The sequence below is a fragment of the Neovison vison genome, chromosome 8, assembly GCF_020171115.1.
Source record: "Neovison vison isolate M4711 chromosome 8, ASM_NN_V1, whole genome shotgun sequence".
In the NCBI taxonomy this organism is placed as follows: Eukaryota; Metazoa; Chordata; class Mammalia; order Carnivora; family Mustelidae; genus Neogale; species Neogale vison.
The window spans coordinates 25574347-25586773 of NC_058098.1; the positions used below are offsets into that span (position 1 = coordinate 25574347).

Below are 12427 nucleotides of genomic sequence, written 5' to 3' on the forward strand. Positions count from 1 at the left end.
GGGAATGAACCTGGGCAAGGGCAACCCCTCCCCTGCCTTTCTCTTTTATGTCTAATGATAAAAGCAACTCATACTCACGGTAAAATTTGGAAACTACAAAAAGGTGCAAAGGAGAAAATGAAAGTCATCTGTCATCTCACTGCCCAGAGATAACTGTCATTGCTATTTTGTTGTATTTCTCTCCAGTAATGTTCTTCTATGTGGATCATACATATGCATATAAGTATATATTTTAATTGTAATATTCTCTAGAGCCGGCTCCCCCCTCCCCCGACATTATATGGTGAATATTTTCTCACAGTGTTAACATTTCCTTTAAAGTTACTTAATGGCTTTATAATATTGTCTTAATAATTTATTTAGCTATTCTCCTATTTTTTTTTTCATTTTCCTACCTAGTTTGACTCTTTTTTTTTTTAAACCAAGGGGATTTGGCAGTTTAAAAAATTCCTCTTAGTGGTAACTGGGTGGCTCTGTCCGTTGAGTGTCTGACTCTTGGTTTCTGCTCAGGCCGTGATCTCAGGGTCGTGAGATCGAGTCCCACACTGGGCTCCATGCTAGGTGTGGAACCTGCTTAAGATTTTCTCTCTCCCTCTGCCCCCCTTCCCTCCACCCCACACGTGCACTCTCTCATGCTTTCACTCTCTGTCTCAGAAAATACCCCAGGGCCCCTGGGTGGCTCAGTGGGTTAAAGCCTCTGCCTTCAGCTCAGGTCATGATCCCAGGGTCCTGGGATCAAGCCCCACATGGGGCTCTCTGCCCAGCAGGGAGCCTGCTTCCTCCTCTCTCTGACTGCTTCTCTGCCTACTTGTAATCTCTGTCTGTCAAATAAATAAATAAAATCTTAAAAAAAAGAAAAAGAAAAAGAAAACACCCCAAACATTTAAAATTCCACTTAAAAATATAAATCCAGGTTTTTGGCTACTGAGATGGAGCAGTTCCAAGGTACCCTCTCTGCCATTCACACTGAGAGGGGGCCCATCAATTTCACAGCTCAGGTGACATCTGAAAACACAAACTCAAAAACAAAACCAAGTTGGAGGTTGCTTAGGAAAGGAGCTTCCCTCTGTGGGCTGTAAACGTGCCTCTCCTTATGCATGTGAGCCTGGCGTGTGAGCTGGTGGAGAGGACCGACCATCCCTGGTTCCCATTTTGCCTGTGCATAAGCTGGGGTGATCTTGGGCCATCCTTCCACTGCCCCATTTCTCCCTTTCCCAGGCTGTGAAATGGACCTAATGTCAGAGGTGCTGGACCCAATCGCCAAAATGCTACCTCTGAGCTGGGACTGTCGGTAGGGAGCCAGAGGGACAAAGGTGTGGTGAGGCCTGGGTCGCCTTTGGGCAAGTGGCCTTCCACTTGGTGAGAGTTGTTGTGCCCCCACCCCCAGGAGTTGGTGGCTACACCCTGAATGGGTGGCCCCTGTTGACTTTCCAGTTGTCCAGACCCCTCCGAACAGCTCTGGCCTGCCCAGGGCCTTGATTTAATTCCTAGGGAAGGGACTAGTTGGGTTTCCCTCCCCGTTCTGGATCCCTGTTCAGCAGCCCAGAACCAGGCCTAAGTAGGACCTTGAAGAACCCCTGGAGAAATTTCCCTTTGTGTTCAGGGCTGAAGGGGGATGCAGGCAGGGTTCCTGGAGGGCTAGGGCTGGAAACCACTAGAATCTAGGCTCCAGGAGGGCAGGAGCCTTGTGCTTCTCATTACGTGCTGCCCTCAGCATCCAGCCCTGGGTCTGACCCACAGTATGCCCTTAGCAAATACTAGTACACCCTGGCAAGTGATGGCCTATTCCTGCCTCAGTTTCCCTTTCTGTTCTGCTCGGCCAAGAGCTCTGTGAGAGCACAAATGGGACTGGTTTGCCTGAGTTCTCAGTGCCCAGCAAGACACTGGCATGTGGAGAGGGTCCATGAATGCATAAGCAGATCATAAATGATTGATGAATACGGGGTGCCTGGGTGGCTCAGTGAGTTAAAGCCTCTGCCTTTGGCTTGGGTCATGGTCCCAGAGTCCTGGGATCAAGCCCCGCGTCGGGCTCTCTGCTCTGCGGGGAGCCTGCTCTCTGTGTGCCTCTCTGCCTACTTGTGATCGCTGTCAAGTGAATAAATAAAATCTTAAAAAAAAAAGATTGATGAATAAGTTATGCCCGAAGACAGAGCTCAGGAGGCAGGCCCTCCCTTCTCCCCACCTCCTCTCCATAGTAGGTCCTTACCCTCCCTCTGAAGGGTCCCAGATGATCCCTTCCTCTGTCCTTCCTTGGTTGAAGTTGGCCACCAGGAACCTCTGGCTGTGTGACTTTGGGCAAGTCACTCCACCTCTCTGAGCCCCATTGCCTCTTCGGTAAAATGAGGCAGATATGATGCATTGAAAGGGCTTTGTGAGGGTCATGCCAGTTTGCATAGCCTAACCGATGCCTGGCAGGTGGTGGGTACCCAAAAAGCAGCCGCTTACATTGCTGGTGGTGCGGCCCTGTATCTGTGATGAACTCCCCGACATTGCGACCACCTGACTATTGGAGGGGCCTGGGCTAATCTTGGACTGGGGCTACCTGAGGGGGCCGCGGAGTGTTACAGATCCCCTGAGACCCCAGCAGCTGTCCCTGGCATTTTGCCCTTGGCTCTGTCATTCACTGTCCTTTTCCGTGCTGGGAAGACACACGCTGTAGCTGGCGGGCGGGGTGGGGGGTGCGGGCGGGGCTTTGCTGGGAGGCAGACCCGCTGCTCTCCTGACGCCCCTGGGGTGGGAAGGGAAGCTGACGGTGCTGCCAGGAGAGCTTTCCCACCTGACTGCCCTGGCCCGTGCAGGGCAGGCCCCCAGGGTCCTCTTGGCTTGCCACTCAGCTCTCTAGATCTCCAGTCTCCAGGCTTTAGAAGGGGGAGAAGACTTACAGGTTTGATGAGAGGAACAAGTGAAACACCGCCCTTTCACTGCTGCTGGGCACGCTCCCAAGGTTGCAGTACAGTAACTACTAACTTGACTAGGAGCCAGTCCGTGGCCTTGGGGGCGGGGGAAATGGCGGGGGGGTGGGGTGCATGCCTGTGGACTCTTGCAGCTGGGGGAGGGGCCACCAGCTGTTGCTGCTGAGCATCTCTGGCTCTGCATCTGGCCCTCCCACATAGTCACTGTGGGACACAGACAGGTGACTTCCCTGTCTCAGCCTCAGAGTCCTCCTCCACAGAATGCGGGCAGCCACCCTCCTGTATTCCTGGGAGAACCCCTGTGGCTACGCATGCCAAGTCTAGCCTCAGCTGCTGTGAAGGCTCCAGGCACCTGGGCTTCCCAGCACCTGGGCACAGTCACCTGGGCTCCCTGGACCTCAGTTGGCCCATCTGTGCTATAAAGATGATCGCACCCATGGCTTCAGATCATTGGGATGGTTTCATAAGCCAACCACGGAACCCACCTAGCACAAGTGGTCAGCATACAGAAAGCACTCATTAGCTCGTTATCATGGGGTTCTGTGCTGCTAGTAGCAAAGCCAGCCAGATGAGACCCTGCTCCTTGCCCAGGGCTTCTCCCTCTGGCCTGCCATAGGAGGCTGGTGTGGATGGGAGCACAGTGACCTGCCTTAGGTTTGCCAGGCCAGAACTGCAATCCCAGTGTCTGGAGCACAGAGTGGTGGTGGTGGGGGGGTGGGGGTGGGGGGGATGGCTGAGTCTCCAGGAAGCTGTGGTGGAGGCTGGGCCTTGGGGATTCGGCTAAGCCCTGGGGAGGCCAAGCAGACGATGACACTTGGGCTTGTCCTGAACGTGCCTCTGTGTCATCTCCCCGTGCCCCAGGTCCACTGTCCTGCCCACACAATGGCAGAGCTCCAAGGGGTTGCCCCAAAACAGACACACAGCTTTATTGTGTTTTTCTAGCTATGAAAGTATTTCTTGTTCACTGCAGAAAAAAAATTGGAAAAATTCAGAAATACGTAAATTAAGAACACCCCAAATCCCAAACTTCCAGAAGTTTTTGTGCATATATACATATGGATATCGATTGTTTTTACAAGAATTGAATCTTATGATGCTTGCTTTAAAACTTGAAATGAGTATACTTGATTTTTAACTATTTTGTTACAAAATATGACACAGAAACCCCATAATAAATAATCGTTCAGTTGGAACCACTGCCCAGTGAAGAACTCTGCCAACCACCCTAACCCGCGGTACGCCCCCCTTCCCTGACCTCCCCACAAAAAGTTACTGTGCTCCTGACTTTTTTCTTTTTTAAATAATCTCTTCTCCCAACATGGGGCTTGAACTCATGACCCTGAGATCAAGAGTCACATACTCTACTGACTGAGCCAGCCAGGTGCCCTCCTCCTTTTTTTTTCTTTTTTTAAAGTAAGCTCTATGCCCAACATGGGGTTTGAGCTCACGACCCAGAGATCAAGACTCACAGTCCACCAACTGAGCCCAGCCAGACACCCCACTGTTATCATGACTTTAAAGGTCATCACTTATCACCCAGTGTGAATCCCTAGATACTATAATTTTATCTAAAAAAAATCTGTCTTTTAAGACCCTTTTAATCTATAGATTTTTTTAAAATTTCATTGATTTTTTAAAAAAGATTTTTTATTTATTTGACAGAGAAAGAGAGAGAGCATAAGCAGGGGGAGCAGCAGTTTGAGGGAGAGGGAGAAGCAGGCTCCCTGCTGAGCAAGGACCCTGGGATCATGACCTGAGCCAAAGGCCAACGCTCAACCTACTGAGCCACCCAGGTGCCCCTATAGTTTTATTTTTTAAACTTTTTTTTTTTTTAACTTGGAAGTATATCATAGACCTTGTCCATGTTAGTAAATGTGACTCTTGTTTTTAATCTTTTTTTTAATGATTCCATGGTTCCATGCCAAGGTTGAACGTAATTGACTGGTTCCCCTACTGGTGGACCCTTTGGGGTTACTCTCACACTTTTGCTGTTATGAACAATACTGTGATGGAAATCTTTATACATAAGTTTTTATGCACTTGAGTAATTCCTAGAAGTAATTTCTAGAATTAGAGTCATGGGTCCAAAGAATAGTGTTTTTTATTTTATTTTAAAAATTTTTTTAATTTTTTTTAAAAAAGATTTTATTTATTTATTTGATAGAGATCACAAGTAGGCAGAGAAGCAGGCAGAGAGAGAGGAGGAAGCAGGCTCCCTGCCGAGCAGATAGCCCCATGCAGGGCTCGATCCCAGGACTCTGGGATCATGACCTGAGCCGAAGGCAGAGGCTTTAACCCACTGAGCCACCCAGGTGCCCCAAGAATAGTGTTTTTTAAAATTAATTAATTATGGGGCGCCTGGGTGTCTCAGTGGGTTAAAGCCTCTGCCTTCGGCTCAGGTCATGATCCCAGAGTCCTGGGATCCCACATCGGGCTCTCTGCTCAGCAGGGAGTCTGCATCCCCCACCCCCGCCTGCCTGTGGGATCTCTGTCTGTCAAATAAATAAATAAATTCTTTAAAAATAAAACAAAACAAAATAAAATTAATTAATTACTTTATTTATTCTTTTTTTTAATATTTATTTGACAGGCAGAGGTCAGAAATAGGCAGAGAGGCAGGCAGAAAGAGAGGAGAAAGCAGGTTCCCTGCTGAGCAGAGAGAATCCCAGGACCCTGAGATCACGACCTGAGCTGAAGGCAGAGGCTTAACCCACTGAGCCACCCAGGTGCTCCTACTTATTTACTCTTAAAAATCTTATTTATTTGAGAGAGAGAAAGAACATGAAGAGGGGAATAGTGGGGAGTGGCAGAGGGAGAGGAGAAGCAGACTTCCCACTGAGCAGGGAGCCAGACAAGGGGGTGTGTGGTCCTTAATCCCAGGAACCCTGAGATAAGGCCCTAAGCCACAGGCAGACACTTAACTAATTGAGCCCCCCAGGCACCCCATTTTTTAAAAACAATTTTATTGAGATTTGACTCGCTTGCCATACAATTCACTCATTTAAAGCACACAATTCATTAGTTTCTAGTATAGTCAGCATTGTGCGATCATCACCACATCCAATAGCATCCTATAAAGAACTCCGCCCCCCCCATCTCTCCCTAGTCACCTCCTCCTAGCTCTAGGCAGCCACTGCTATAAAAGAGTCTGCTTTCTGTTTGTAGAGCTTTGCCCATTATGGACTTTTCATATCAATGAAATCATATAATGTGTGAATATAGTATAATTTCTGAATATATAATATTCACATATAATTCACAAATATAAACACATATAATTTCTGAATATAGTCCGTGGTCTTTTCAGTATTTAATTCTGAGTTTGTTTGTTTTTTGAAGATTTTATTTATTTGAGAGAGAGAGAGATCGTGAGAGAAAGCACAAGCCCCTGTGGGGGGCGAGGGAGAAGCAGACTCTGGCTGAGCAAGGAGCCAGAGGATTTGGGACTCAATCCCGGACCCTGAGATCATGACCTGAACCGAAGGCAGATGCTTAACTGAGCCACCGAGGCACCCCAGTATTTAATTCCTTTTTATTGCTGAATAATATTTCTGTGTGTGGATAGACCACATTTTATTTATCCGTTCATCAGTCGATGGGCAGTTGGGTTGTTTCTACTTTCTTAGCTATTATGAACAATGCGTCTGTGAACATACATGTAAATTTTGGGGTAAACGTATATTTTAATTTGTCTTGGATCTCTGCCTCCCAGGTTTGAAACTGCTGGGTCACATGGTAATTCTATTTAATCTTTTGAGAAACTCCCAGACTGTTTTTCAAGGTGGCTCCAGCATTTACCTTCCTACCAGTAGTGTGGGACGGTTCTGACTTCTCCACATCCTTGCCAACACTGTCTTTTTGAGGATAGCAAACCTAGTGTGTGCAAAGTAGCAACTCCTAGTTTTGCTTTGCAATTCCCTGATGGCTAGTGATCTTCGGCATCTTTTCATGAGCTTATGGACCATTTGTATTATCTCCTTTGGATCAATGTTTATTCCTATTTGCCCATTTTTAAATTGGGTAATTTTCTTTAATCATTAAAAGAATTCTTTTTTTTTTTTAGATCATTTTATTTATTTATTTATTTGACAGAGAGAGACACAGCAAGGGAGGGAACACAAGCAAGGGGAGTGGGAGAGGGAGGAGCAGGCTTCCCGCTGAGCAGGGAGCAGGACCCTGGGATCATGACCTGAGCTGAAGACAGATGCTTAACTGGGCCACCCAGACACCCCAAAAGAATTATTTATATATTTTGGTTACAGTTCCTTATCAGATACATGGTTTGCAAATATTTTCTTCCATTCTGTGTTCTTTCTTTTTTTTTTAATAAAGATTTTATTTATTTATTTGACAGACGGATCACAAGTAGGCAGAGAGGCAGGCAGAGAGAGAGGAGGAAGCAGGCTTCCCTCTGAGCAGAGAGCCCCATGCAGGGCTCTATCCCAGGACCCTGGGATCATGACCTGAACTGAAGGCAGAGGCTTTAACCCACTGAGCCACCCAGGCACCCCTCTATGTTCTTTCACTTTCATTCTTCCTTCCTTCCTTCCTTCCTTCCTTCCTTCTTTCTTCCTTTCCTCCCTCCCTCCCTTCCTTTCTTTCTTTCTAAAAAGATCTTATTTTAAGTACTCTCTACACCCAACATGGGGCTCAAACTGACAACACTGAGATTGAGTCACATGCTTTACCAACTGAGTCAGCCAGGCACACTGTCTTTTCACTTCCTTAACAATGTCCTTTGTAGCCCAGAATTTGTTATTTTGATGATATCCAGTTTACCTGTTTTTTTTTTTCTGTGCTTTTGTGTCTTCTTATTGGCTGATCCTAGGTCATGAAGATTTAGGCCTGTGCTTTGTTTTAAGGGTTTTATAGTTTTAATGCGTATATTTGAGTCAAAGATCAGTTTCGAGTTAATTTTTGTGTGGGGTGTTGTAAGGAAGGTGCCCAGACTCTTTTTTACATGTGGGTATCTAATTACCCCAGCACCATTTGTTGGAAAGCTTGTCTTTTCCCCACTGAATTATCTGGGCACTCTTGTTGAAGATCAATTGTCTGTAAGCGTGAGGGTTTATTTTTGGACTCTGATTCCATTCCATTAATCTATGCATCTATCTCTGTGCCAGTACCACACTGTTTTAATTACTGTAACTTTGTAGAAAACTTCCTCTGGGCCCTCCAACAATGTTCTTCTTTTTCTCAGTATTGTTTTGGGTGTTTGGGGTCACTTGAATTTCCATAAGAATTTTAAGATCAGCTTGTCAATTTCTGCAAAGAAGCAAGTTGGAATTTTGAGGGGGATGGGGTTGAATCTGAAGATTGATTTTGGGAGTCTTGCTATCTTAACAGTACTGGGTCTTCAGATCTGTGAATATGAGATGTTTATCCATGTATTTAGGTCTTCTTTAATTTCTTTCAACAATATTTTGTAATTTTTAGAGTATAAATTGTATACTTCTTTTGTTAAATTATTTGTGTTTTATCCTCTTTGCGGTGTAAATGAAATTAGTTTCTTAATTACATTTTTGAAGTGTTCATTGCCAAGTGCACAGAGAAACAATTGACTTTTGTATATTCATTTTGTATCCTGCATCCTTGCTGAACTCATTTATTAGTTTTAACTTTTTATGTGTAGATTCTTTAGGATTTTCTATTTACAAGATCATGCCATCTGAAGCTATAGTTTTGCTTCTTCCTTTGCAATCTGGATGCTTTTATTTTCCCCTGAGTGCCCTGGCTGGAACTTCCAGCACAATGTTGAATAGAAATGGCAAGAGTGGGGGTGCCTGGTGGCTCAGTCCTTGAGTATCTGCCTTCGGCTCAGGTCATGATCCCAGCGTCCTGGGATCAGGCCCCCTTGCATCGGGCTTCCCGCTCAGCAAGAAGCCTCCTTTCCCTCTCCTAGTCCCCCTGCTTGTGTTCCCTCTCTTGCTGTGTCTCTCTCTGTCAAATAAATAAATAAAATATTAAAAAAAAAAAAAAGAAGTAGCAAGAGTGGACATCATTTTCTGGTTCCTGATCTCAGGAAAGCATCGTCTTTCACAGTTAGTATGATACCCAATACTCACTGTAAGGCTCATTTTAGGATTTCCTGAAAAGTTGGCTGCTTATAGCTTCACTATTAGCAGTGTATGAGAGGGCCCCCCCAGTCCCCATGGCTCTTGCCAGTAGCTCCAGGTTTTGGAGGTGAGGAACCCAAAGCCAGATAGGGGAAGTGCTGTGTACCCTATCATAGGCTCAGCTGCCTACCATCCAGTTGTCCATGGTCACTGAGGAGTGCGCCTCCTGAACCCTCAGTGTTTCCTCCCCTGATGGGAAGGGGAGTCCCAGCAAGAGCAGCCACTGGTGAGGCCACTAGTGAAGCAGCCATTGGTGAAGAAGGAGGTCTAGGTTCTGTTCTGGGCTTGGCTACTGACTTGGGAAAGTTACTCGCATGACCTTGGGCAAGTTACTCCCTCCCCCACAGCCCCCAGGCCTTGGTTTTCCTATCTGTGCAGTGGTTGAGGTGGTCCACTCTGACCTCTCCAAGTCTGACCACCCACCCTTAAACCCGCTGCTGCCTCTGCCACTGCCCCCATGTGGCCACCAGAGGGCGCAGCAGACCAGCATTTGGCCCAGCTAGGGCGCCGGGAGCCCTGGGGAGGCTGAGGCAGGTTATGTTTTTAAGGAACTGCTAGCTTTGCTTGCTTGGGTTTCCTTGTGGCTAGACCTGCCTGGGGCCCTTTGTCCCGTTTCTCTGGCTGAGTCCTGATCTCTGAGGAGGGAAGATGGAAACATCATCTCCAAGGCCAGTGACCTTGCGCTCATTCTTGCCTGCTTTGGGATGGCTGCCTAAGGTCCAGGTGTCCAACATCATGGCCAATGGCCTTGAGTTTCTCAGCCTGGAAAGATTTCTACTGTCCCTGGGCCCCTTATAGGCACTGCATCCTTTCCCTACTGCATTGCATGGCAGTAGAGAGGCCCCCTTTAGGGTATGGATGGATTCTTGCTGTGGGTCCTGGACACTGTAGTGTCTGAAACCACATCATCTGGGACTCCCAGATAACTCAAGTGACAGACCCCAAACCTCAGAAGCAGGTACCATAGGCACTTCCCAGAGCTGAGTATCTATGCCTTTGTGAAGGCTTCTCCTGGGAGCACCAGAGGGGCCCTATCAGTCCTCTCCAGGCTCCCCCAATGCTGACGTTACCCTCCCAAAAGAAAGCAACCTTAGCGTTCAAATGGAGTTCCACGTCAAAGCAGCGGCTCTCAGCCCCTTGCATGGAGGGCACTGGAGCTCCCGCTTGGATGCCTGCCACCTTTGCCTTGCATTCCCCTTATTGGTGTGTTTTCCCTCCTTCCAGACTGGGTCTTCTGGAAGGCAAGAGTGAGTGTCCAGTTCTCTTAGGTCCCTGTCTGGTTCAGGACTTGGCATCCACTAGAAGCTCAACAGATGTTGCCATGGGAACCCTGAGCCCATCTTCTCCTCCCACTCAAGGGACCAGGCCGTCTCTGGCCCTCGCTGAGCTGTTTGACTTGGGGGGCGGGTCACTTAGCTTTCTGAGCACCCGTTGTGTTTGCTTCTCGACTCTTCTACTTTCCTCAGAAGGTTATAGGGGTCAGAGAGAACACGAGAGCCCTGATGGAAGGGTGACATGCTCTTGCTGTGTCCGGTAGAATTGTTCTGAGACGACTCAGCTGTGCTGTCAATAAGGAGGTCACCTGGAAGAGGTGGGCACTGGGCCACACCTACCGGAGTCCCCCGAGTTTTTACATAATAATGGCTGGCATTTCTGGGCCTGTTCTGTGGACCAGACATTGTGCTAAGTGCCTCACCTGGATTTTTTCTCTTGGTCCCTTCAGCGACCCTTTGAGTAGCAGCATTGCCATCCTCAGCTTTGTAGACGGGGAGCCCAAGGCTCCAGAGCAATTAGCTACTGTGCCCAAGGCCACACAGCTGGCAAGTGCTGGGGATGGGACTGGGAGCTCTGGCTCCGGGGCGGGGGTGCTCTTAGCCACCGATCCACGCCCTGCCCTGACCAGATGCCCGGCAGGGGCAGGCAGTCGGAGATCTTATTGTCTACTATCTAGGAACTCTGAGGACCAGACATCCTTGCTTCCCGTCTTCCTTTTCTAGATTTGTGTGCTGAGACCAGAAAGGAACATAGTTTCTCCACCTCTGTCTTTCTCTCTCTCACACACCGGCGGGGCATGGGGGGTAGAGCAGGACCCCGGCTAACGTCAGGTGTGTTACAACAGGGAAACTGGGTGAGGCCCAGAATCTGTCATTCCAGAAGTCATCGTGGGGCCTCGTTCACACCAGCCCACCTCCCGTCTTGATGGAGCTCATTCACCCAACTCGGGGTTCTTGGGAGCGGGGCAAAAGGAAGTGAACCTCAGAGGCTCAGAAGGATGCTCTCCTACCAGCCCAGACCTTGGGCACCAGCAGGCTCCTCCTCCCCAACGCCTGGGCCCTTATCGGGAGCGCAATTTGGGCTGGTGGGGAGGGGGAAGTCTGAGGCCCCAAGCTCTGGCAAGGTGGGTAGGAGAGATAGGGAAGTGGGGAGGGGGCCATGGGGCCCTGCTGGGAGGGCCCGAGGATGGAAGGGATGCCCAGAGCTGGTGCTGTCCTTGCCGGCCTGGCCTCTTGACATGGTTCCAGAGCTGCTCCTGCCTTCCTCCCTTGCCAGGCAAGCCGCCGGCACCTTTAATTAGCAAGCAGCAGCCTCTCCCCGATTCATCACAGTCACTGTTTAATTAGCCGCACACAAGGCGCCCCTACCCCCAGCTCTGGGTGGAGCAGCCTGCCTCTCTCACGGAGGCTGCCACCACCTCATGGTGTCCCCTGTCACACGCCCCCCCCCATACTTATGCTGCTCCCCAGAAGGGGGGATGGGGCGGGCACGCCTGGCTGAAACCTCAAGGAGATTCTGGGCACTGACGCTTGTATTCAAAGCATCCAGCAAACATTATTAGGGCTTCGAGTCTGAGCCAGGCTGGCGCTGGGCGGAACCCAGGCTGGATGGGGGCGGCCGGCCTTGGTCCCGTCCAAGGGCTCCAGAGTGGCTTTTCCCTTTGGGAGGTCCAGACCCCTCTCCGGCTGGTCCCAGGGTGTTGGGAAAAGCCCAATAACCCTCCCCATTGCTCCACTCCTCCCCACACCCCCATCCAGGCAGGGATGACCACTTCTTCCTTCCCCTCCCTGCCCCAGAGCCCAGCTATCCCCCTGAGAAGGCGGCCTCCTCTAGGATGGAGAGGGCCCGTCCTCCGCCCCGCCTCTCCCGGGGTCAGATCCTGGAGGCCCCGGCTAAGGCTATGGGCAAAGGGAGGTGATGGGGGATCTCAGCGCCCCTCTGGGAAGTTGGGGGGTGCAGGAAAGGGCCCACGAACCATCCGCCTCTGTTTCCCTGCAGCAGGGCGGAGCCCATCGATGGTGGCCCTGGGAGTGGAACTGGGAGAGTCACAACCCCAGGGCCGCCAGCTGGAGGCAGCAGGCTCAGGTTCCATCCCTGCCCCGTGCCCCAGTCCATCCTGGGGCT

The 12427-nt window shown here is 49.4% G+C and overlaps 1 protein-coding gene across 1 annotated transcript; it reads left to right on the forward strand.

Annotated features, from left to right (window-relative positions):
* The first annotated feature begins 929 nt into the window (after positions 1–929).
* LOC122915368 (uncharacterized protein C20orf203) lies at positions 930–11649 on the forward strand. The gene is given in 6 exon segments (XM_044262187.1): positions 930–945; positions 1219–1291; positions 11316–11376; positions 11378–11419; positions 11421–11531; positions 11533–11649. Coding segments are annotated over 6 exon segments (420 nt in total).
* The last annotated feature ends 778 nt before the right edge of the window (positions 11650–12427 follow it).